Source organism: Ovis canadensis, chromosome 11 (assembly GCF_042477335.2).
Source record: "Ovis canadensis isolate MfBH-ARS-UI-01 breed Bighorn chromosome 11, ARS-UI_OviCan_v2, whole genome shotgun sequence".
NCBI classification, from domain to species: Eukaryota; Metazoa; Chordata; class Mammalia; order Artiodactyla; family Bovidae; genus Ovis; species Ovis canadensis.
In genome coordinates this window covers 21,918,988-21,944,527 of record NC_091255.1, presented here as the reverse complement: position 1 = coordinate 21,944,527, position 25,540 = coordinate 21,918,988, and the positions used below count along the sequence as shown (strand labels likewise).

The 25,540-nt window shown below is 40.0% G+C and overlaps 1 protein-coding gene across 4 annotated transcripts in view; it reads left to right on the top strand.

The window, feature by feature from the left end:
* The window catches only part of ACACA (acetyl-CoA carboxylase alpha), a 244,316-nt gene that overhangs the window by 121,663 nt on the left and 97,113 nt on the right, over positions 1–25,540 (top strand). For 3 of the 4 annotated variants that reach the window (XM_069602731.1, XM_069602732.1, XM_069602730.1), the window contains 10 exons: positions 2,837–2,860; positions 5,493–5,636; positions 6,370–6,466; positions 7,541–7,648; positions 12,565–12,621; positions 12,869–12,913; positions 19,069–19,110; positions 20,147–20,362; positions 21,258–21,413; positions 24,030–24,233. In XM_069602731.1, the coding sequence (XP_069458832.1) occupies positions 2,837–2,860; positions 5,493–5,636; positions 6,370–6,466; positions 7,541–7,648; positions 12,565–12,621; positions 12,869–12,913; positions 19,069–19,110; positions 20,147–20,362; positions 21,258–21,413; positions 24,030–24,233 (1,093 nt within the window). The remainder of the gene's footprint in view (positions 1–2,836; positions 2,861–5,492; positions 5,637–6,369; positions 6,467–7,540; positions 7,649–12,564; positions 12,622–12,868; positions 12,914–19,068; positions 19,111–20,146; positions 20,363–21,257; positions 21,414–24,029; positions 24,234–25,540) is intronic. The other variant, XM_069602734.1, reaches the window with a different exon arrangement.

Here is a 25,540-nt window from a genome sequence, read left to right as displayed (position 1 = left end):
AGCCAGCCGGCAGCAACTCTGACTTTGCATTCATATTGAAGCAGGCTCTCCAGCCATCCTAGGCAGGCAGATCGATAAAATCAGAGGTGACTTAATGCTGAGCACCTCAGCATTCAAAGGATTTCTCTTGTCCTCCTTTAAATTTAGTCTATATCGATGTGGAATGCTAACCTCTGGAGCTGAGGTGAGAAAATGCCAGGTTGGATTCTGATTTATGACACTTTATTTAGCAATGTCCTTGGAAAACATCCCCTTTGATTTCTCAGTTACCACATCTGTAAAATGGAGCTAATCTCCTAGAAGGGAAATGATTTTAATATTTTTCAAAACATAGTGAGTGAAGATTCATCATCTTAAGTTCTCTGAAGACCTAAACAGCAAATATCTTACAAATGAATTTATACTCTTTTTTTTTTCATATTTGGGAATGCAATTGATTGCCCTATCAGAGATAGAGCAATTTGTTTATTTTTGCATGATGAGAATGCAGTGAAATGTGGCAGATTTTATTTTATTTTCAGCTATATAAATGGAATATTTGACTCATATACAATCTCCACGTTGGTGGTTGATTTCTGTGCAGACCACTGATCGAGCATTCTGGTGTATCACAATAGTGTGCAGTATGCCACATCGGTCATTTTCTTAAATTGATCAAATAGCCCCTATATAGAGTAACAAAATGTATAAATGATTGTTATGGACACGGCTAAGTGTTTACTCTGTAGTAAAGAGTTTAACCTTCCCTGCTTATCTCCCCAACAGCCCCACAGATTCTTATTCTACCAAAGGGGATAAACTGACTCTAAACTTACCTCCTACATGATCGATTTGAGGCCGGTCCTTTAAAGACTGGAGATGTTGGGAGTTTTGTTCTTACCCCATACTGCGTAGATGGTGCCCGATTCTATAACAAAGCAGCAGGGGGCTCCCTGTGCGAGCTAGCGGATTGCTGATAGAGAAGGGCTGTCTTTTTGTTGGTGGCGTTCTTTTCAATTCAGGCCCCTTTCTGCTGAAAACTTGGCCCTCATCTTGGGAAGGACTCCCTAAGGGATTCCAGTAGAGAGCCACAGAAGCAGTGAGACCATCTTATTAGTGTAAGAAATTGGTTAACAGTTGAGAGAGATTACCCTGGTTTCTGAATCCCTGAACTCTGGATGTGAAGGAGCCTGAGATGCTTTGTTTGTAGGGTCCTTCTTTCTGAACTGAAGTTTATCGTTTAGAGCCTGTGCAGGTGGCCTTTTTCTTGAGAATCCTTTATATCTTAAAAGGAGGACTTTCCTATATTCTCATTAGGATTTCCTATTAGTTTCCCGCTTCTTCTCTAGAACCCACGAGTGCTTGTTGTTTGCTGATGAGGACCAAGTACATGATAACGAAGGACCTCTTGTAAAATGAAACCCCTTCCCCCTAAGAGAGACGGAAAGAATCCAAAGAGCAAAGGTGCAGGTTTTTGCACTCAGAGGTTGCTCTTGCTGCCTTAGGCATCCGCTCTGTGATACAGGTTTGATGCAAAGAGCATCGCTACTCACAAATCACGCGAGGTATACAGTTTGTGTGCAGTGATATGTCACCACTCTTTATTTATATGGCCAGCTCAGTCTATTCTGCTCCTTTCACTGCCGTGGAAAGTGCATCATTTTCCTCCCTCTCTCCTCCTTCCCACATATCATCAGCACCACCCACTCTGTTCTGCCCATTAAGTCCTCTGTGTGCCAGAAAACCCCAACAATGATTAAATGCTGATAAAAGAGTGTTAGAAGGTTAAGATATCAACCAATCAGCCCCCTTACAGGACTCCTAAATTGTGGGTGGTGAGTGTAACTTTTCCCTTTTACCATTGAAAATAAGGGCTTTTATTTGGGTTTGTTTGTTTGTTTGTTTGTTTCAGTCGAGGAAATGACTGATGTCAAATTAAAGGGTGAGAAAAGCATTGGTGGTAAAGACCAAAGATAATGCAAGAGACTTGCTTCACAGTTTCCATTTCTATCCTAGTGTTCCTCTCATGGTTCAGAAGCATTCTCTATCAGGAAATTCTAGTGCTTGCCAAATTTAGGTAAGGCTGTATTCATGGAAGGCCCAGAGATTTTAAATGTTTAAATGTCATGATTGCCCTAAATTAATTTTGTTTAAAAAAAGATTAATTTGTAATAGTTTATACTAGTCTAATCAGGGAGTCATTAATCATCAGCTTCCTGCATGATTTTAGCTTTAAGCTCCTATAGCACAGAATACCTGTCTTTCCTACACCACCCCCAAACTACCCCCCCCCCCCTCTACAGGAGTGGAGTGAGAGAGAACTAGAAAAGGTGCTTGGAAACCCAGATTCCTGGTGTCTTTTCTTAGAGGACAGTTTTTAGGTTCCTCACACATCCTAGAAGATCAGTTAATGAGGGAAAGGCTGTGGCATCAACTTCTCTGAACCTCCTTATGGCATTTTTAGTAAAACAGGAGCAAGTAAGATGCTCTCAGAATCTTGTCAAGAATTATACCTCATGTTGAAGCTTAAGATAATATACCATGTTATACAGCTTCAGTTAATTTTCATGAGCCTGTCTTTCATCTTTACTCTGCATTACTTTTGGTAATAGAGCTGTTGAAAAAAAGTGGTAAATACACTTTGACCCTTTCCATCAACAGCTGCTGTGGTAAGGTAGGTCAGCCTCTTTGGAGGCACCCAGTGGGTAGAAGCGTAATGAGCACTTAACTATGTCTGCGGAAGGACAGAGCCGCCACACTGGGACTCTTCACGACGGGTCTGTATCTGCTCTGACAGTTCTTTTATTGTGGCTTTCCCCTAACCTCTTGGTAACTAACTGTGGTTGTTTAATTACAGAGGGAACATCCCCACGCTAAACAGGTACAGTATATTTAGTTTTTTCCAATTAAAAGCCTCTTTTTTGTAACTTAGTGAAACCAGGAGAAAAAAATAACACTTCACTTGACAAGCTAATATGTTATCTTTCTGCTCGGAGGTCCTGAGCTCCCCTCTGGACATACTAAACTATACTTTCTGTTTGGAAAACATGTCTTCAGCTTTTCTCCAGCCGTTCAAAAAGCAACACTCAAAAAGTATGGAACAGCTCCTGTCTAGCTGTGGACAATAGGGGAATGAATCACCTGTCCGATGTTCAGCTTTGCTGTAAACATCTTTTGCTAAGTTCCCTGTCTAGTTTGGGGCTTTCATAGGAGAAACCCTTATGGTCACTCCTGTCCTGGCAAACTGTTCCTCAGTTTTCCAATTTTTTAGTTTCCTCTAATTTGCGCCTCCTTTTTGAGGAGCGCACAGGCAGAAATAGCTGATTTCATGTTTTATCAGTTTGTTAGCTGTTTTTCTAAAGTGTTAATGATGCTATGCAAGTCAAGTTTTATCTCAGACCTGTAATGAATTTAAGACTGGAAGAGTGTATCTACAGTTTTGATGTGTGTAGCCCTGTGAAGACGTTTCCAGACTGATATAACACAGAGTGGTACTTCTAATAAGTTGAGTTCCTTCTGCTCCTGAACCCAGCAAGGCAACACAATGCAAGTTTGAGAGGACAGTAATTTTGATTGGAATTCGCCAAGTGCTAAAGTCGGTGTTGAGCTCTTTGTAGAGGACCAGCAGTACACTGAAATATGTACAGACTTGTGTTTATTCTGTGCCTCTCCCTTTAAATATTAAGTGATCAAAACTGGCCATAGCTTTTAGTTTGGATGGGGAGAGGAAAGGGAGTGCTTCTGTTTGGTCCTCTTGTCTGCTCTTGGAGGGTAGTCTTGCTTCATTCCTGCCTGCCTTTGGCTGTCCTGGCCCAAGAGCATAGTACCAGGGGAAACAGAAATGTAGGTATTTCCCATGGGGTCTCAGTTGAGCGATAAAGATGCTTAACCCCATGCTTGCCACAAACACAACCTGTTAGCAACTTCAGGAGTCCCCTTTACGGGTTATCTGGACTCTCTTTCCTGTCTAACACCAGGCAGTAGAAAAGATACAATGCCTCACAAACTTGCTCCTTTACTAAACACATCTGGTGATCCTAGAAAAGAGGATGATAGCATTTCTGAGTTTGTGCAGCTCTGAATCCCAGTTTCTAGTGAACACCATGTGTAAGACTTGCTTGCCATGTGCTTCGTCTGTCTGTTTCATCCATGGTATCAATGGTTTCCTCTCCCACTCTACCTTCTAGTCCCTGGTAGTGTCAGAAGATGAAGCACTTTTTCATAGTCGTCTGCCAAGGGAATAAAAACCTGGAGTGTCAGTCTCTATAGTCTGTGTGAGCAACAGTCCCATTTATAAAAAATTCCATTGCCATTTATATTTGCAACAGAGTATATTATATTTGCAACAGAGTATTTGCAACAATATATGCCCATATCTGGAGTCCACCTTGCTGGCTGTCTTGCGCCCTGCAGTACTACAGGTGGTACATTTGGAGATTTTTGAGCAGCTCCCCAAAGTTCAGGTGCCATTGCCACGCTCTGAACTTGCTTCAGCTCAGTATGCCGGTAACATGTGTTGGGCAAGTCCTAGAGGCACCCTTTAGCGTGGTCCTCCCTAAAAGGCTGTCCTGATGGGGTGGGCATCACTACACTGAACAGCGGTATCTGTCAGTACACACTGCTGAGGCACATCAAGGAACATCCAGATTCATTATGTTTCTAGATCAAACAGATCCATTCCCTTGGAATATCTCCAACACATGTTGGTCCTGCTTACACATACTTTGAGACGCATGCTCTGCCCTTCTGTACTTCGCTGGGATGCATTAAGGGCTTTTACTGATGATATGCTTATTTTGGTATAGAAATGTTTAAATATAAAAAAGGCAATTTGGCAAAACTGTTTCTCTTTCAAAAAGGGAGGAGCTATGATCCTTATGACTACTCTTCCCATCAGCCCAGTAAAGGAAAAGATAGACACCTCAGTAAAGTTCCTTTTATAGACTGCGACTTGCTTCTCTCTGATGAAACATGGGTTTTTGTGTGTGTGTTTTTAAAATAATGATTCACTAAACCATTCCAGATGACTTAGAGTTGTTGTTGTACATGTGGATATCTATCTGTGAATCCTTAATCTATTACAGTTCCTAGAGAAAAATACCTCCAGTGTTGCCTAGCTACTACTCACTTGCCTGGCTTACTTCCTTTTAAAAGAGAGGATGTTTGGGGGAAGGGGAAGATGCAGGATGGTTTTTCACCCCTATGTGCTCTTCATTCACTAGATATGTCATGATGTCAGTGTGTGAAAACCGCCATGTTATTATTCCTTAGGTTTTTACGTGGAGAAATTTACGGGGTGGTAAAAATGCTGTTTGTGTGGAGGGAAAATCCCAAGGCAAGGGTTAATGTGAGTCTAGTAACATGGGCTTCTCCATAGTGGGTCAGAAACCAAGCCTGCGCTCTGCCCCCTGACCCTGTCTCACCTCTGTCCCCGCTCTGTCCCTCTGTTGTGGCTCTCCCAGTCCTTGCTCCTACCCTCCTTGTCTAACACACTCGGTTGAATTACCATTTAGAATGTCCTTCTCCTCCAACCTCAACCACTACGGCATGACTCACGTAGCCAGTGTCAGCGACGTGCTGCTGGACAACGCGTTCACTCCGCCGTGTCAGCGGATGGGCGGGATGGTCTCTTTTCGGACCTTTGAAGATTTTGTCAGGTAAGGCATCTCAGATTTCTGTTGAGTGAATAGAGGCTCCCAGATTAGCCACAAGCCAGCTAAGGAGATGTAGCCCTCGCTGGTACATGCCCCGGGAGAGGTATCTGTCCTTCCTTTCCACCCTCCCGAGCAGACCCTACAAGCTTCTACTTATTATATGGGTCTGGTCAGAAAAAAAGGAACAAACAAAAACCATCTTTTCCTCAATAGCTAGTAGAAGAAGCTGTCTGCTCTGTGATGAGTGAAATGCCAGGAGAAATTAAACACAGCACTAGAGTGAGCCCCACCAGAGACGATGCATCTTTTGATTAAATGCATTCAGCATCTATCTCTTGATGTATACTGGTGCATTACCCTAGGGGGAGGGGTAATTACATTGGTCTGTCACTGCTGTAGTCCCAGGCTCTTTCTGTTATTTTAAGACCGATGATGACAGCAATGCTCGTAGCTTACATATGAAAAACAAACAAAAAACACAACAGAAAAGCTTGGGCTTGTTCTTTTTTTAAAATAGAAAATATATATGGTTTATGAAAGTTTACACCATCCGTCCTCCTAATTTCTGCCACATGGTAGAAATTCTGCACGTCCTGTCTAGCCACTGGTGATTCTGTTCAGTTGACTGCTAAGCACGCGGTAGGACAGATGATTCTTTTAGACGGAGCTGGCCTGCCACTTCGGGTTTCTGCCCCTTTTCATGGTGGGTGTTTCTTTGGTATTTGGTATATTTCAGGATCTTTGATGAAGTGATGGGCTGCTTCTGTGATTCCCCACCCCAAAGCCCGACATTCCCTGAGGCAGGTCACACGTCTCTGTATGATGAAGACAAGGTATGGTGTCCCCTTTGGGAGAATGCTTTGCCTCTTCAGATATGGAACTTGTACTGTATATTCTCTCTCTCTTAAACATTTATTTATTTAACCTTTTTATCTTTTTGGCTGCAGTGCGTCTTAGTTGTGGCACGTGGGCTTAGTTGCTCCGAGGCCTATAGGATCTTAGTTCCCCAACCAGGGATCAAACCCACGTTCCCTGCATTGCAAGATGGATTCTAAACCACTGAACCACCAGGGAAGTCCCCTGTGTACTCTCTTTATTATTATTACTTAATTGTATATACTTCATTTAAGTATTTTTGGAAACAGAACATAAATTCTAACCTAAAAACAAAAATAACTGAATTAACCATGGAATCCATAGTGTAGAATGAACTCGGCTGTATGCTCTGCAGCTGCCTCTGGGTCTCTGAATATTGCTTCAAAGACTTGAGCTCTGGTTGCTTTAACTCTTGATCATGGATGGCTTGTATGTTTGCAGAGCAGTGCTTTTGTATTTTCAATGAATGGTGGGCTTCAGGTAGCAGAAGAAAATAGGCATTTTGTTTAAAATTTTGTCCTTCTATTAAACCCTTCTTTCCATTTCTCAGTAAACACTTGGTCCTGGTTTTTCCCTACCAGGTTATTTTCCCATAATGGTTTGATCCTTCCTCTGTTTGACAAATTGTTAGGAAATAATAGGAAAAAAAAAAATGGGAGTATGTTCAGATAGCTTCTTTTCCTCCTTTTCCTTTACATTATCTGAAGAAATGTTGCAAATGGTTTCATTCCCATTTTATCGGTGAAAAGGTTGAGACAATGGTCTTCAAGTTCATAGCAAGTTAAGATTTGGGGCCACCTCTAATTAATGCCTTTGCCACCTTATTGTTTAAAAGTTAGGTGGCTTTAATCTCCATTGTGGGTGTTGGCAATGGTTTCATTTTCTTACTCGTACAAATGGGCAACCCAAAAATATTCTGGGAAGGGGGGGCATGTGTCTTTTCCTAGTATCCTACCCAAGTACTGTAACTTTTCTCTGCCCCCGTCTTAGCTAGCCTCCTGAGTGCTTTGTGTCATATTCTTGGGTTACAGGTCCCCAGGGATGAACCAATTCACATTTTGAATGTGGCTATCAAAACAGACTGTGACATCGAGGATGACAGTCTAGCAGCTATGTTCCGAGAGTTTACCCAGCAAAACGTAAGTCTTCATGTGGGTGGACACTGGCGATGGCCCCTTTCCTGCAGCCTGTGTGATGTATCCATCCTTTTCTCAATTGCTATTTGTAAGGCCTTATCACTGATAATGGCTGTGTCTTTGACATAGTTCTGCCTCTAGGGGTAAAATTCCAAAGGGATTTAATAGTTTGAAATATATATCTTTTTTATGTCAAGAAGTATAGAACTTAAATATTCAAAATGTTTTAAGGAAGAGAAGTTATATTGCTGGATCTTTTCCAGAGCTCCAGTCTTGAACTTCACCTGCTGAATTTCCTCTGATGACTTAACCACACATGTCAAGGCCCAAGCTCCCCTCATGCTCCCTCTATGTCTTTCCCTCTCAGCCCTGAAAATATCAGTTATAGTTCCATCCTCCTTTCAATTTTATGTCACCTGGGTATCTTGTGTTGACATCACACTCCATAGTCAAGGCCTGAATTCCCATCATTTTCCTTCACATCTTCTAATTCTCACATCCCCCACCAAAAAACTAAACAGGAACAAAAATAACCTCAAGTAGCCAAGCCCTTTGTCCCCAGTCATTCAGAAATCATTGGCTTCTTTCTCTGGTTTGCAGTTCCCTTATTCTACCCCTCCCTCCCTGCCCGTTCCTTCCTCCTTTCGCTTCCAGGCCCCTTCTTTTCAGTTTTTTAATTCCCACTACCATGTCTCTAGTTTACACCCCTCCTCACCTCATTCCTGAGTCATCGTGACAGGTTTACTTCTGATCCTCACACGTCCCCTCCAGATAGTCTCCATTCTACTGACTGGCACAAAAATAAATGTCCACGGTGCCCCCTTGCACTCAACAGTGATTCTCTCTACCTTCCGGACACCTCCTTGCCTTACTGTTTAACTTAGCCTATTAATGAAGGCCCACAGTCTAGCCTTTGCTGTTCCGTGAGAAGACCCAGGTCTTTGTCTCATCTACCTTGTCTGCGTGCTCTCTTCAACTCCCCTTATCTGGAATGTTTTCTACTTTTTTCCCTTCTTCCTTCCCTCCTTCCTGTCTCCCCCTCCCCCTTTCTATCTAAACCCTGCTTGTTTTAAGAACTGTCTCTAATTTTCCCTGTTATGAGGACTTCTCTGTGTAGCCTTAACTAAGATGTATTTTCCTCCCTTGGATTTCTAGGTGGTCAATATAAATTCATTAACAATAGTAATACTTTAAATTTTGAAAGACCATCTGTATAAATTTTTTAACTTATTAACACCTTACTACAATCCCATGGGGTTAGATTAATCGAGAATTATTCCAACTATACATGTGGGGAAAAGCTCAAGCTCAGAGAGGTTAAGGCCCTTTAATCACCAGCTGGTAGGTGATAGAGAAAAAAAAACTAGAGTTTAAGGCTTTTATACCAGCTCTAGGGGGCACAGATCTAGGTACTTTAATAAATAATACATTCAGATGCTTGTAGTCTAAGGTTCAAAATGATCGTCTGTGCTGTACGATAGATGTCAATGTACCCTTCCTCAGCTGCCCTTCCCTACCATGTGTGCTCTCTGAATGGAAAGCATCTAGCCCGTAGTGCTTGTCATAAGGAACTCAATAGATTTTTTTATTTTTTGGCCACACCTGGTGGCATGTGGGATCTTAGTTCCCCAACCAGGGATTGAACCCACATCCACTGCATTGGAAACATGGCATCTTAACCACTGGACCATCAGTGATGTCCAACAGATTTTTAAAAATCCAACAGTGTAAACAATTAGTGCCATAGGTGTTCACATCCTGTCATGCTAATGGTCAGTACCTAGGAAAAGATGGTAATTTGTGCTTAACGTGTGTCCTAGCATTTTCCCCACGATGCCTTCGCAGCACATGAACTGCAGTGTGGGGCTGTAGTGCGGAAAGGCCATTCCAGAGAAGTCAAAGTCGGAGGCCATGCCTGGCAATTCTTCTCTGGAGGAGAAATCTGCCTCCTGTCTTGCCCTTGACTTGTGCGTGATCGCATAAAATTGACCTGAGACCAGCAGCCAGGGAGTCGGGGAGAGTCCTAGTATTGTGCTTGGCTGCTGGTGCTGGTGCTTGGTGAAGTAATCTGTCAGAGTTTCTTCCCAGGTTTTGAGCACAAATTCCCCACATTTGATTGTTTCATCCTCCACTTAGGCTTTTTATTACAATCAGATCAAAGTGTTGTATGTCAGCACACACTGACTTAAAGAGGCAGTTTCTCCATTTTCACTTTGTTTATTTGTAGCATTAAGTGATGATAAGAAATTTTCTTTTTTCCTTGACTGGCCTTGTAAACTGAGGCACAGAGAAACCCAGAATCTTTGCCTGTGGCTGTTCGGTAGGGAAAGGGTAGACTATGTCAACAGTCCAAGAGAAGCTATGTATCACGTACCGTGCTTATCCAGGAATATTGAACATTTTCACCTACTTGTTTCGGAAAAAAAAAAAGAAAAGGAAAGGAAACAAAAACAGTTAAAAAAAAAAAGCTGAAGTGATAACTAGTTTTGTTTTTCACTTCGTAATCATGCTTCTAGCAGTTTAGAAAAAGTTTTTTTTTTAAAGCACACATTAAACTATCAAATAGGTTGATCCAAATTGTCCAAATAATCTTCTAGTCCCAGCATGTCTTTTTTTCTCTCATAGAAATTAGGATCATATATTTGTAAATGACTTGTGGAGGAGATTGAAGCAGTCAGTGTAAATGGAGTTTCTCCAGGTGCTGACGCCTAATCGCTGGGTAATAGCTGTGGACTTGCTGTGAGCCCCGCATTATTACAATGTAATCAGAATCCTGTTGCTCTGCTGTTATTGTTAGCCACTTGTGGAATTTTTAAAGCAATAACAATTTTGATTTTAAATCATGGCATTATTAAAGTTATTTTCTTCCCTTGCCGGAACATAGCTATTGATGCTTATCTTCGAAGGAGTTGGCTGTAGTGGAATTCTTTGTTGGTGTCAGAAGAAATGTTTCTATACCGTGGCATACAGAATCAGAGAACCACCACTGCCACACCCCACCTTATTATTCCTCCCTTTTCTCCTCTTCTCCCTCCCCTTCTCCCTCCATCCCTTCCTCCCTTTTTCCCTTCCTTCCTCCCTTTCTTTTCTTATTGTAGTATCAACACTTGGTTATTTACACTAGTGAGTACGATGCCCATACCAATCATTTTTAAATGTACTTAAGCCCAAATTTATTTATATTTGATCTAGGAATTTATTATTAGGAAATTAATTTTTTCTACTTTTGCTTATGCTGTTGATTAGTTTTGTTACTAAAAATTGCCATAATAAAAATGGAAAAATAAGAGGAAATGGCCCAGGGATGTGCTTATTTATAGGGGCAGCCAGTTTGGATTTAAAATATATATATTATCAGTAAAGTTAAGAATTGGTTTATGAATATATTTCTCAGTTAGAGTTAAGCAAAGTGTATGATCAAAGTAAAATCCGGATGTGAGTTGTGAAAGTCGGCATAGTTTTTCTGTTGGTGTTATTCATGTATGTTTTCAGGTCATCCAACAAGTGGGATTGCTTTTCTGCTTGTTGCCGGGTAGCCCCTCTTTATTAGGGACCTTTAAGAGCATCTCTTTTACTTAGTTCATTCATCTGTTGCTTTGTCCCTGCCTTTTGAGATGAGTGAGCAGGACAGACTATAGGAAGGCTTAGAGCCCAAGGCCCAAGACTCACAGAAGGAACTGTTTTGAAACTGCTAGTCTCTGTTGACTTCTCTTTTTTTTGTTTTAACATTTTTTTTTACCATGGTGTTTTTGTCATTTTATTTATTTTTAATTGAAGGATAATTACAGTATCGGTTTCTGCCATACATCAACATAGATCAGCCATCGGTACACATGTCCGCTCCCTCTAGAGCCTCTCTCCCACCTCCCACCCCAGCCCATATCATCTTATTTTTATTTATTTATTTGTTTATTTTTTAGGCCATGCCTTGAGGCATGTAGGGTTTCCCTGGTGGCTCAGACTAAAGAAGCTGCCTGTAACGCAGGAGACCCAGATTCAATCCCTGGGTTGCAAAGATCTCCTGAAGAAGGGAACAGCAACCCACTCCAGTATTCTTGCCTGAAGAAAAACCATGGACAGAGGAACCTGGCAGGCTGTAGTCCTTGGGGTTGCAAAGAGTCGAATATAACTGAGTGTCTTACACATACACATGAGGCATGTGGAATCTTAGTACCCCAACCAGGGATCAAACCCGTGCCCCTGTTTTGGGAGTGTGGAGTCTTAACCACTGACTTCCAAGGAAGTCCCTGTTGGCTTCTAATATACTGCTTGCCTATGCCAAGCAGAACTATGAATAATCACTGAATTTAAATGCCCATTAGACATTGTTTTTAACAACTTTTAAACAGAATCCTTTAAAAAATGCCTCCCTATAAAATAAGGAGGAAATGTTTTAGAATTAATAAGGTTAGAATTTGTTAGGTTGAATTCCAGGAATACTGTATCAGATGATAGGTGATGTCTATAGTCTAAATAACAATTTAGGATTTAAGTTTCCTGTTTTGTGGAAGTTTCTTATTTTTCCTCTACCTGATTTCATTTAGCTTCTGTATCAGTCTTGTTCTCCATATTTCAATACATGCCCAACAGTGCAGTTTCTGTAAGCAGAAAATGTGTTACTGTCTACCTTGATATGTATGAGTCCTTAGAGAATTTAGATGACCCCATATGACCCTTTCTCCTCCACAGAGTTCTCTTCCCATTTCATCCAGATCAATATATAAAACCTATTCTGTAAGACTCATTCCAAGAAGCCAGGTTGAGACTTATTTATTTGCAAGTTTGAAGGTGCCAAGTCAAGATATAGATATCCAAAAAGAATGCTTAGCCCAATCAGGGCCTTCTGAGGACTGAACAGGCTAACATTTAGGATGAATGGTGGTCTCATGTATCTTCTGTTTTTACGTGTTTGTTTGTAGAAAGCTACCCTGGTTGAACATGGGATCCGACGCCTTACTTTCCTGGTTGCACAAAAGGTATTGGCATGTGAATTATGTACCTCCGTAATATTTCTTATGCTGCTGCTAGAACTTTAAAAGTGAAAAATGGAATTATAACCGTACACTTACTTGTAGAATTTATGTAAAGGAATAACTGTTTCAGTATAAATTTAATCAAGAAAACCATTAGTTTGTCATCTCCTTTTACTCAGTTCTTTTAAAATTTTATTTCTAATTGCCTTCTGCTTTTTTTTCCCCTTCCTTTATGTCTTTCATTTGCAAGGATTTCAGGAAACAGGTCAACTATGAAGTGGATCAGAGATTTCATGTAAGTAAGAGAAACCGTGATGAAAGATCACTTACTGTTTTATCTGTTAGCTGCTGGTTATTTTTAGAAGGGCTGGTCTAATATTTGGTCCCTCTACTTTGAAAAAGTATTAGAATGGGTATTCAGGTCTTCTACAGAGGATTCAGAGTAAAGGGTCCCCCCCCCCCACTTTTTTCCCCATATAATGAATTCTCAGTGTATCTCTGAGAAATAGTTAAGAGTGAGCACATGCATTTATCCAAATGAATAAGGTAGAAGCAGGCGCTAACTAGTAATTTCTTCTGTGCACACAGTGAATCAGTAATCAAAGACTGCCACTCGTACTTGAGGTCTTGACTTCTACCGAAGATAGATTCAGATTCTATTATTGAGATCTGCCAGTTCTGAAGAACAGTCATTTATTATTTAAAATGCCTTAACAGAGCCCAAGTTAGTGTTTTTGTCTTATGTTAATTCTACCAGGAAGAAATAAATAAAAATTAAGTTGCTGATTCTCCCATGTAACCAAATTGACTATTAATATTTATGAGTTTTAAATTTTTACTGAAAAATGTGAATAAAGAGAACTCACTAAATAGCCTGGTATCTGAACCATGGTGTATTTGTGTATGAGCATACTGAGTATCATTATAGCAGAGAGGTCAAAAATCCAGTTTGCAGTCAGGATGTCATTTTCTCAAAGGGCTGAATGTCGTCAAAATATTTCTTTAAAAATTCCTCCTGATATGGTGAAGTAAGATTCCAAAGGATATTTACGAAGTCTTAGTGTTTCTGATGAGAATTTTATTTTGTTTTTAGCAATCAAGATAATTAAGTTAGTTTTCAAGCCCTGCTCACTTGTTTGTAATGAAGGTAGCACTTGGGATGCTGGAAAGGACTTCCTAAACTCAAAGACCTGTGTGTGGGTGGGTTTTATTGCCCCTTTGTTTGTTAGGTCTCTTAACACTTGATATTCTATTTTCCATTCCACAGTTCACCTTGTTGGTCTAGTCTATAGAGAAACAAGAGAGCCTAGCCTGCAGGCTAAAGAGCTAGGATTTTCTGAAATGCTTTAGGAAATGTTGTGGACTCCACAATTCCCCTGTGTTATTGATGTCAGGAAATCAAGCAGAGTGCAGATATATATCAATCAATAACTGTAGATAGGAGACAGGAGGCAGTGGAGAAGTATGAGGAGCTTAAAGAGAACCCCGGGGCTTTAGGAAGAAAAATCAGGAGCTTAGAGAATAAAATTGATACTTGGGGATAGAGTATGAGAATCTGCAAATAAATACTGTGGCTGGTAGATGCTGATCAGAACTCAGGTAGACATGCCAGAGCCAGGCCCTGAATTTAGAAAAAGTATCGGGCGAGGTTCTTAAGCGCTAATCTAATTTGTTCTTTCATCACTGATTTTGGAATATATTTTATTCTGAGGAGTAACACTGAATTTGTGCAATTGTTTTCCTTTTTCCTTAGAGTCTTCATGTCTATTGCATACTAACTGGTTTTCTATAATCAGCATTCTATGATAAAACCCTCCACTGAATTTTTTTTTAAAGGCCAAAGCAATTAATTGTCACGGACTTTTTTTGGGACACTTTCTTATCATTGAATCTACATCTTGTCCTAGAAAACATCTAACAGCTTTAAAACATTTTTTTTCACCCTGCTGTCTTAATATTTCCAGATTTCAGTTGAATAGAGACATGTATAAGCAAGATCTGCTTGGAAATGAGCCCAGCAGGTGGTCTTCCCGATCATTCATTGTCCAGTTTCCATTTATAGTGGCATGAAGTGGGAAATCAGTTAAATTGTCCAGTGACTTGATCTGTCATAAGTGTAGTACACGTGGCTTTAGGATGCAGAGAACATGAAGGTTCAGGTATGGACTGGATTTTCCCTGAAGAATTGGGTGGCAGAGGAGTTGGGGTGTTTTTATGTTAGGCCCCTGAGGCATGATTAGCAATTACTCAGCGGGCAAGGGTGACTATTACTGAACTCTGGCCAGGATCTGCCATAGCCAGGAAGCCCTGGCAGGAGTTGTACGAATCCGGGGCTCACCATCATGCTGCTGCTCTGAGCTCCTCCGCTGGTGGTGGCTTGAAGGACGCTTGGCCTCTGTCGTGTCATCCGACGTGCGCTTGCCCATAGTTAGTGTGGTGTGAAAAAGAGGAAGCTTTCCGGGAGCACTAGTGATGAATCCCTTGATCTCTCCGGCTTCCTGGTAATCCACTGTTATGTATGCAGCCTCCCCTGCTCTACACTGTAAAATCCCCACATTATTGAGTAGAAGAGGAGACACGTGTGGGAGGGGGCAAGGAGAGGAGGAAGGTTACCATGTTTGGTTCAAGAACAACATGACTGTTGTGGAAGGAGGCAGCCATTCTGTTCCATAGTCGTCATCTCGTGGGCTGCTTCAGGACCAGAACATTGCCGGGTGGAGGTTCCTAGAGAGTGTGGATGTTAGGTGTTTATTCACATGGCAGCAAAGGCTGGAATTATTTCCAATATTGTTTCATCAACACAGTCCCCGGAGATCTGTCCACCAGAATGTCTGCTGTTGCCTAAGTGTCTTGGCTCTACATGGAGACCATTCTTCTGAGCAGGCAGTAGTCACCAACATTAAGGAGTCTTGGTGTTTGAGTGTTTCCATAATCATCTAATTAAAGCAAATACCCATAATGGGACTGTGACTATCAATGCTTAACATTGATATTTAAACAGGAAGTTTGAGGAAAAGCAAGTCTATCCTTGTAAATATCTTCTTCATATTAAAAAAAAAAATTGAGGCCTTGAAAGCAAAAGAAGACTCTGAATTTCTATATTAAGTTGCTGTTCTCCAGTTTTAGGGAGTACTAAGTCTCTGTTCGTTTCATGCATATTCAGATCTAGAATTCCAAAAAGTGCGGCAGAAGATGCTGTTTAATTCTAACATAAGTCGTATACTTTAAGAAGCTTTGCATATTTTTTTTCCAGCAAAGTTTTGTTAAGGATGCTAAAATGCGTGTTTCTCAGATCTTTTCTTATACTTGGCTGCCCAAACAGAGCATTAGGTCCAGAAACCATGATGAGATTCTAAATCAGATTTCCACCTGTAGTTTCTTTTTGTTTCTTGTTTGTAAGATTTCATGAGATTTTAAAAAATCCTGCTGTAAATCACCTAGGAGATAATTGCAGTTTTACTGATTTTTATGTGAGTGACTCCCACTTTAAATATTTTGGATTGTTTTCACCTGAAGGAAGAGCCCACTATCGAAAACAGTTATCATGGTTAGTAGTTCATTTCTTTAAAAAAAAAATTGATATGTCAATTATATCTCAATAAAGCTAGGGAAAAATTGGCAGTTCTGTTAGCTAGTGGATCCACTATTAGTTTTTCAGGAGGTTTGGTTTGAGTTTTTGTTTTAATTACAGCCTATATAATTAGTTCTCAGCATGTTGAGGTAAAAGAGAATTGCACCAGCAAGCTTCCCATTTCTTCATCTCATTAGGTTCTTAACACGATTATTAGTATCATAATCAGCTATGATGTTTTCTGTTGCGGGTTTTCACATTCTCTGATTTGCAGGGTGTCTTGATTGGCTAATTTAGGCAAATTATTCTGATTGTCTTGATGATGGTTGGCTGATTAGAACACAGCAGGGGTATAATTTCTTCCAGAGAAACGTTGCATTCTTTTGTTTTTTGGTACCAGAACACTAAGAGGGTTTTTCTTTGTGTACATTCAATTATGATATTTGCCCATAACACTAGTAGAATGCCTAGAAAGCAATTACATTAGTGACGGAATAAGCTTGAATGCCGTTAGTGGAAAAATTGGCTGTATGAGGATGTGGTAGGATGAAGAAATTTACTGAAACTATAATCAGACTTTGGGATTTCTTCTTTTCTGTGTTTTCTGTATTTCTGTGACTTTTGAGTGAAAAAAAAAAAACAATGCAATTTTCTACAAAAGTCTTTCCCTGTCTTAGAGAATTGCTCATTAATCCTGGTTTACCATTGCATGGAATTTCGTGCCATCTCCTATTCTGAATGCTTTGTGCTTAGTGAGGACCTCACTGTGGAACTAAAAATTTATTCAAAAGTTTAAGAACATTTGTTCACGTCATCTCATCTTTTGCATAAATGGTATACTAAGTAACTATTTTAGGTAACGAATTAATTAAAGTTAAGGAGGAATTGAAGAGTATGTGATTAAAATATTGTATCATTACTTTCCTTGACTTTTCTTTCAGAAAAATCTCATGGAAGGACTTTGTTACCCTTCTTTTTTGACTCATGTTACTTTTTAGCTAATGCTCTGAAAGCCATACCTCTTGAGAATAAAACCAAAACTAGACTGTATCAAGCCTGGAGCATGAAATCTACTGACAATTCAGCTCAACATCTTCCTGCTTAACCTTGAAGTCATCCCCATGCTCTTCACTGTCGTTCAGGGGAATTAGAGAATTATTTAGGACAAAACATCATCAGTAAAAGATCAGTGCTGTGTAAAATCCACTTTCAAAGCGCTTTTGAAGACCCACGCCTGGACAAGTGGTTTGCTGGCCTTGCTAAACAAGCTCCTAGAAGCTATTTCCCAGTTAAAATGCCAAGGAAAATGTAAAAAGATTTATTAACTGAGCAAGTTCTAGTTAAAGTGAAGTGTAAGACCTATGGAAAGTATTCAAGAAGTTTTCCATAAATTTAAGAACCATGAATTTTGCCTTTTTTTTTTTTTTCCTTTTTTTCCCTTAAAGCCTTAATTTCATTTTCTGGGGTTTTTGGTTTTTGTCTCAGAAACAAACATGGTTCTTGAAAGAGAAGTCCTCTAAATAAGGAATTTGGACTAAAAAGAAGAATAGATAGGTAACATCCTATACTTGCTAGGTAGAGATGAAATGGCACGGGCTCTAACGTTAGACCCAAGTTCACCTTCCAGGGTCATAATAATTGGGATTGACATATATACACTAACAATACTATGTATGAAACGGATAACTAATGAGAACCTACTCTGTAGCACAGGGAACTCTCCTCAGTGCTCTGTGCTGAACTAAATGGGAAGGAATTCCAAAAAAGAGGGGATATATGTATATGTACAACTGATTCACTTTGCCATACAGTAGAAACTAATACAATATTGCATAGCAACTATACAACAATAAAAACTTATTAAAAAAAAAAAAAGCAGTGCTCTTCCAGAGAGGTTGTTGAGAGCATTCAACGGTCAACCCATGAGAGCGCCTGGCACCCGCAAGGCTTTCAGTTCACGTCTCCTTCATGGTTCCTGAAGTTCATTGAGGGGTATTTAGGCAGCCAGTCCTGGTCTCTCTGCCTTGTACCGATAAGTGTTTGATTACATTGCACTCATAATGAAGAAGATGCCTTAATGAAACCTCCTATGGAGGCAAATAGTAATGACTTGATTCCAACACTGCCAGTAGAGCTTCCCATCCGAGAAACAGGGGTATTTGGTGTTAATAAGTTAAATTTCAGAAACTAATGGACTCTGCTAATTGAATTCATCTTTGTTAATTAATAAGGTTCTAGTAAATTGGTCGCTTTCTTGGGTAATGCCCTGCAAAAGAGCAGTGAGACCTAATGATCGCATGTTCGCTAGTTCCACCCTGTTCTTTCCTAGACATAGAGGGCTACTGACCAAAGTAACATCTCACACTTTTCTTTGTCTTGAAATGTTATTGTTTAAACCTTTGAAATTATCGACTTGAGAGTGAATGAGGGGGGAAAAAAGCGTGGATTGGGGATGCTATGTTCTCTGGTGAGTTACACTGTGAGTTTCTTAAGGAGAAACTTGGGAAATCAATCCGGTAACTACTATTGCAGGGCTTGCAGTATAACGATGCGTTGGTCTTATGTGCCAGTTTCTGCCATGGGTAGCAGCCAAGAAGGCGTTTTCCACTTGGGAAATGAAAAAAATACCATTTTTCCCCCTAGAAGAGGGTAGCTATTAGTTGGGTTAGTATTGTGGTGGTTCTCAAATTTAAATGGGGTCAAAGTGATGGTTACCCAGAGGATCATTCTTTTTCTCCAGACTGAGCTTAGGTAAGGATTGTGTTTTCTAGGCAACTGTCTTCTAGATGCTTGACTATTTCTCTACCCTGTGTTTATCCCCCAAAGAGTCGGTCGTATCTATGAAAGACTGACACATCTTCCTTCCTTCTTTAACGCAGAGAGAATTTCCTAAATTTTTCACGTTCCGAGCAAGGGATAAGGTAAGGACTGATTTTTTTTTTCCTCTTTTTTTTTTTTAATCTTTGTTTTTTTCCTTAAAAGCCCAAGAGTAGTATGTCTGTGCCATATATTCTTACCATTCTTCTTTCTCTAATTGAACTTATACTTCCCTTTGTCTTCCATATGTCTTTGAACGAAACAAGGTTCCCTTCCAAAAGAGTTTGGTTCAGGAAACACTGTAATGTCCTGACCTACCAAAGACAGTGATAACTTTCAAAACCATCCATTAGTAATGATGTACTAAGAAAGGACTGCTATAGTTAGTTGGATTATTCTTGTCACCCACAGACACTTCATTTATCAAGGCTTGTTTATGTGCATTTTTCAATTTTAAAATATAGAATTTCAGAACACATTGGTTTCTTCTTATTACTAGCTTATGTTTTTGGCTTTCTTCATTTACTCTATGGAGATGTACTCTAAATATTTCTGGCTTCAGCAAAACACACAGTAAATGAATGTAAATGCAATTAAAAAAAAGAAATATGAATAATTATGCATGGATACAGGATATTCCATAGCCAAATACCTATTTTTCAATATTATATAACGTTTGTCTTCCTGTGTCCTTTTTCACTCTGCCAGAATGGTAAGAGTGTGAGACATGGACCCTGCCCGTACGCGTTTTAGATGAGTTGGATAAAACCAAAACACTGATATGTGAAGTGGAGAGTAATGTGAAGTAGTTTGGTTAATTGTTAAAAAAAAAAATGAACTATGAAGACTTGAAATGCTACAGGAGTTCTGAGGGAATAGATGGGGGTTTTTTGTTTGTTTTTAATGGAGAGCATCACCAGTATAAATGATGAAAGCTTACAAAGTAAACAGGGCCTCTAGTGCCTAATCTTACATCAGTTATCGCAGTTTCCTTGTATGTAGCTCCTCTTTTTTTCCCCTTTGGTTCATTGGCACAACATGGCTTATGTTTCTTTTTTAAGCATTTCCTTTATATACAATTTCATAATAAAATTTTGTAACTGTCTCTTGTAAGCTGTTTCCTCCAATTCTTGTATTCAGTTTGAGGAAGATCGTATCTATCGTCACCTGGAGCCTGCCCTAGCTTTCCAGTTGGAGCTGAACCGGATGAGAAATTTTGACCTTACTGCCATCCCATGTGCCAATCACAAGATGCACTTGTATCTCGGGGCAGCCAAGGTGGAAGTGGGCACAGAAGTGACAGACTACAGGTTCTTTGTCCGTGCAATCATCAGGCATTCGGATCTGGTCACCAAGGTGGGTGCTGCACTTTCTCCTCTTCTTTTCCTGGGCGGGGGCGCTATGCCACTCGGCTTGCAGTATGTTAGTTCCCTGGCCAGGGATCGAACCTATGCCCACTGCAGTGGAATCACAGAGTCCTAGCCACTGGGCCACCAGAGAAGACCCCGGGTGCTATACTTTAATGGAAAGTTATCTCTGAGGGAAGGGACAGAGACACAGCCATGTTTCAAAATCAGGTCTTCCTCCTGAATCAAGGCTCTTGTTCTCTGTCATCCTGTTGTCCAATATCCACCAGAAGCCTAAGAATCACTACTCTCCCAGAGGTAAATATTCCGTGCAATAAAGGGCTTTTTTCCCCCCCCTTTCATTTGATTTTTCTTGGTAATGGAAGCATGATAGTACTTGCTTGAGAGAAGGAAAAGCATGCGAACAGAAAAACCACAGGGAAGTTTGGGTGACGATAGTGTATAAAATGAAAAGTTAGAGATGACTCCATGGGAAACCTGTCTAAAAGTGGGGGTGCTTTCTGTACACAGCTGGTATGTGACTTGTTCCTGCATCCCATAGCCATAACCTTTCTGCGACTTTTCCTCTCTAAACAGACTTCCTTTCTACACTGCTCTGTCTGGCAGTTGTGACCCTACTAGGGTTGCAGCTCTGGGGGTGCCCAGGATCTCCACTTATTGTAAGAAAATGGTACCGAACAGGCAGGAGGAAGGGCTGGTGGGAACTCTCTGTCTGACCCTTGCTAGCCCCTGCTGCCTGTGGTTTTTTGGTTGACCCCAGGAAGAAAGATATATAACATCTTCATAACAGCCTTATGACTTGTTGGGTTGGCCAAAATCCAAACAAACTTTTTGGCCAACCCTATAAAACATTAATGTTGATGGTGATTTTCTTTCCTGCATAGGAAGCTTCCTTTGAGTATCTTCAAAATGAAGGGGAGCGGCTCCTCCTGGAAGCCATGGATGAGCTGGAAGTCGCCTTTAACAATACAAATGTCCGGACCGACTGCAACCACATCTTCCTCAACTTTGTTCCTACAGTCATCATGGACCCATCGAAGGTACATTTCTCTGTAGCTTTGCACTCAGCACCTGCCAGCACAGCAGAGAGTCATTCTTATTTGTTTGCACTTGGACCTGGAAACAGGTACTTTCTTGGTCAGCTGACTGAACCCTTGATCTTTAAAGTTTACAGATGGCTTCTAGGACTGGGTTTCTGGGATGATATCAAAAATTTGATATAACCATTGAAAGCATACCTCAAAACTGAAGGTGTCTCTTTGTTCTGCTATGAAGCTTTACTTCTCCACTACCTGCCTTTGAGTTTCTGCTGAAAAGCATGTGATGGTGACTGACTCCCTTGCTGTAGTGATCTCTGAGTAAATAATCTTTAAACACAGTGATTTAAAAATTTTAAAAGCAATCATAATTTACCATGAGACTTAGCCGTGAATAGAAATTTCATAATCATACATTTTAACTTATGTTTTTAATTTATAATTATGTTTAATATACATTAATACATACATTTTAATGTAATCATTAACTATTAACTCTTAGTTTTGTTTGCTTTCATAGATATAGTTTAAAAGTGTATCTAGTCCGTTGTATTGCAGGAGATATAAGCCACTAAAAATCTTGTGATATAATTTGTATATAATTAAATACATCCATTTAAGTATAAGGTTTAAGACACTGAAGGTGGTTTGATGTTATCTTGATAGTCACTTATAAGCAGCACAAAAATGTAAAACTTCTTCCTCTTCTTCCATTGGTAACGGGATATTTTATGATTTTACCATGATAGCAGTCCTGTTTTGTTTAATTCCCTAGGATTTCTCATCTGGTATAACTAACTTTGCTATTATTGAGCATTTTGGCAAAATTACTGCCTCTTTTTACTGGTCATCCGATGGCCTTTGAGCAGTAATACACCTTTCCAAAGTGTCTAACCTATTTCTCTTTAGTATTTTTCCACAGAGAAAAATTTGGTTGATATGGAATTCCACACATAACAATGTATGGTTCCTTCCCTGAGGCTCTATTCTAAAATGCATTCCATATAATTTAAGGAAGGAAAGCAAGGTGACTCTGTACTTGACCTTTTATCCCAGGTGTAATAAAGACGGGTTGCTCTCTTGTTTCCACTCCCTCTAACCTTTTTATGATATTGTGGAATTTGAATAGGAGAACCAGTATATTTGAATAGGAGAACCAGTATATTTGAATAGGAGACCTCTTTCTCAAGAGCCATTGTAGGCATGGACTTTTGCTTTTTGAACTTAGTGTCTAAGACCCGAGAAATAATTTTCTACTTTTCTTTTCTTCTAGACTCGAACTACTGATTAGTTGCCTTGTCTGCCAGGAAAGCTGAGGTCAGGGCTACTTACTGAGTTTCACAAAGTCTCATTATTCGGTTTAAGCAAAGGTTCTCTTGAGCGTCCTAGGATTGATGAAACTAGGAGAGTTAAAACGTGCCCTGGACACTCTGTCAGTATATATATTTGTAGATATGACTTAGCATTCCTCAATGAGTCTTTGCTGTCAGCCTCTCTGTTTATACTCCAAATGCTCATATGCCCTAACTCTGTCTTTCTAATCATAGATAGCTGTCAATTTCCTGTATTTAGAAATTGTTGACTTTTGTTCCCTCAAAAAAAGGATGGATAGATATCTCTTGGTTAACAAGCAAGTGTGGGAATAGAGATGTTAACTCCTTGAAACTCGTTTTAACCTGAAATTCTTTGGAACAGAAATAAACTACAAGAGCGGCACATACTTCCAAAGAGTCACAAATGAAGGATGGCATGAGATTTAAAAAAAAAAAATTCTCTAAGACGTTGAGAAAGCATTTTAGAGAGATAGTCATTTAAGAAAACATTGTTTTGAGTAGTATGTCTTAGCTGCCTGTAGCCATATTGGGAATAAAAAAATTCTTTTTTGCATTAGTATGTCAATAAGGAAAAATCACATCTAAGGCCGTTTGGTTAAAATAACTCACCAAACCCTAAAAATGAGGGCCACTAAGCTGCTTTGGTACACAGGTAAGAAAAATGAGGGAACATTTGCCCCATCTCATTAAATCCTAGTTGGACTTAGCAGTGACCTAGCTTCAGAGCTCTGTTTAGAGAGAACATTCTAGCACCACCTACAAATTGCCTTTCTTTAATTTGTGCAATTTACCAAGAAACATATATTATAAAGTTTAATAAAATTGTATGGAAAAAAGCTCATGGTGATAATTGCTATGTTGATTTAAGGTCCTGAAAGTGCAATGAAACATAGTTACCATGCATATAAATGCTACTTAATAGCTGTTTAACTAGAGGTTTTATTCTTATTTGGGGCCTTCTCTTAAATCCCATGGCTTCTAATTTTAGATATTGCAGATCTTTGCCATAGAATATGAATACAATTGGGAAAGAGGAAGAGAGTTGCGCAGATTTGGGTGTTGTGAGCCAGAGGAAACCACTCAAGTGCCAGGCCAGCGTGAAATTGTGCCTGACTTGTTCTAAGTAAGAGTAGGGTTGGGGATAAACTGTGTGTCTTTCTGGAAGGAATACATGGAGGACACATCTCCAGAAACCAGAATCTGTTCCCGTTCCTCCCTTCCCAAAGATGGGCAGACCTGAGTCAGGTGCTAGTTACAAGGCGCTTAAGTTTTGTCTCTGTGTCAGATTGAGGAATCCGTGCGGAGCATGGTGATGCGCTACGGAAGTCGGCTGTGGAAGCTGCGTGTCCTCCAGGCAGAACTGAAAATCAACATTCGCCTGACCCCAACTGGAAAAGCAATTCCCATCCGCCTCTTCCTGACGAATGAGTCTGGCTATTACTTGGACATCAGCCTGTACAAGGAAGTGACTGATTCCAGGACAGCACAGGTACAGTAGTTAAGCAGGCTCCTCAAAATTTTGACTTGGTTCCCCCAGAGAAAAGCCACTTGTCCTTGTTAAAGAAAGACCCAAATTCACAAATCCGTTGTTCCACCTAGTGGGAATTATCCTCGCTCAGCTTAAATGGTTGCATGAACTTGAAACACTTGATTTGCCTCATAAGCAGCGCCTCTGTCATAATCCTGAATGTTTTGAAACCCTTAACCTTTGCTCATGAGTTGGGGAGCCCTAACAGGTGCCAAGTGAACCTGACTCCAGAGTAATTGTGCAATTTAGGGTTTCTGGGCTACTTGAACAGTTTTGTCTTCTCTGATCTGATTTGTCCTTGTTCCTGTTTTCAGCCTAGTTAGACCACTCATTGGCAAGGAAGGGAAGGAGAATTGTTGAAATAGGAAATATCTCAAAGGAAGAAATTTCAACATAATGTAATAATAGCTTGAGCAAGATCAAGCAGAGATTTTATCTTGTTTACCCTTTGTTCCACTTATACACGTTGTCTTGCCTTCAGAGAGTTCAGAGTATATCATATATCTATAAAAAAGCAAAGTGGCAAACTTTAACCTTTTTTTTCAGGTAGAAGAATTTAGAATGTGAAAATGAAAAGTGACTTTCAAAGTAGATTGGTTCTATGATAACGGAGAATTCCCTTTTAATCTGTTTGATCACCTTAGTTTCTAAATCTTTGGCCCATTGGCTATGGTACAGGATTTAGATTCGTTCACCATTATTCACATCTTTTTAAGAACTGGGATGTTAATTTTAGGTCTCTGGCCTGAACTTGGCAAGTGCCTTTCTTCTCGTTAAAGGAGGAACTTGCTCCTTTGTATGTGTACACAAGATCTCGGTCTATTCTATGTACTGGGTGATGAAGAGATTATGTGTCTCTTGTTTTTATCTATGTCCTTTTAAGTCTGGGAACAGCAGTAAGAAAAGACTTTTTTGCCAGGATTTTGAAGACAAAACTCTGGGTTTGGACAGTTGTCTGAGCGACCTTCATTTCGTGCTTTGATTCCCACTTAGATGGCCAGAGAAATCTATCCTGTGAGAAGTGAACAGTTAAAACAGAAAGTGCACGCAAGAGTGCAAGGGGTGAGCAAGAGAAAGAGTATTCAATAATTTTCCCGGCATTTGATGTTTTTCAGGACAACCTTAAAGACATTTTCAGTCAAAGCTTTCCATGGGCAGTGATGTTTTTAATTAACTTCTACAATGGCTTCAAGGCAGGTCTTTTCTTGTGAAAAATAAGATGGCCACTTGAGATTTTAATGTTTTTGATAAATATGTTTGTTCTTCAT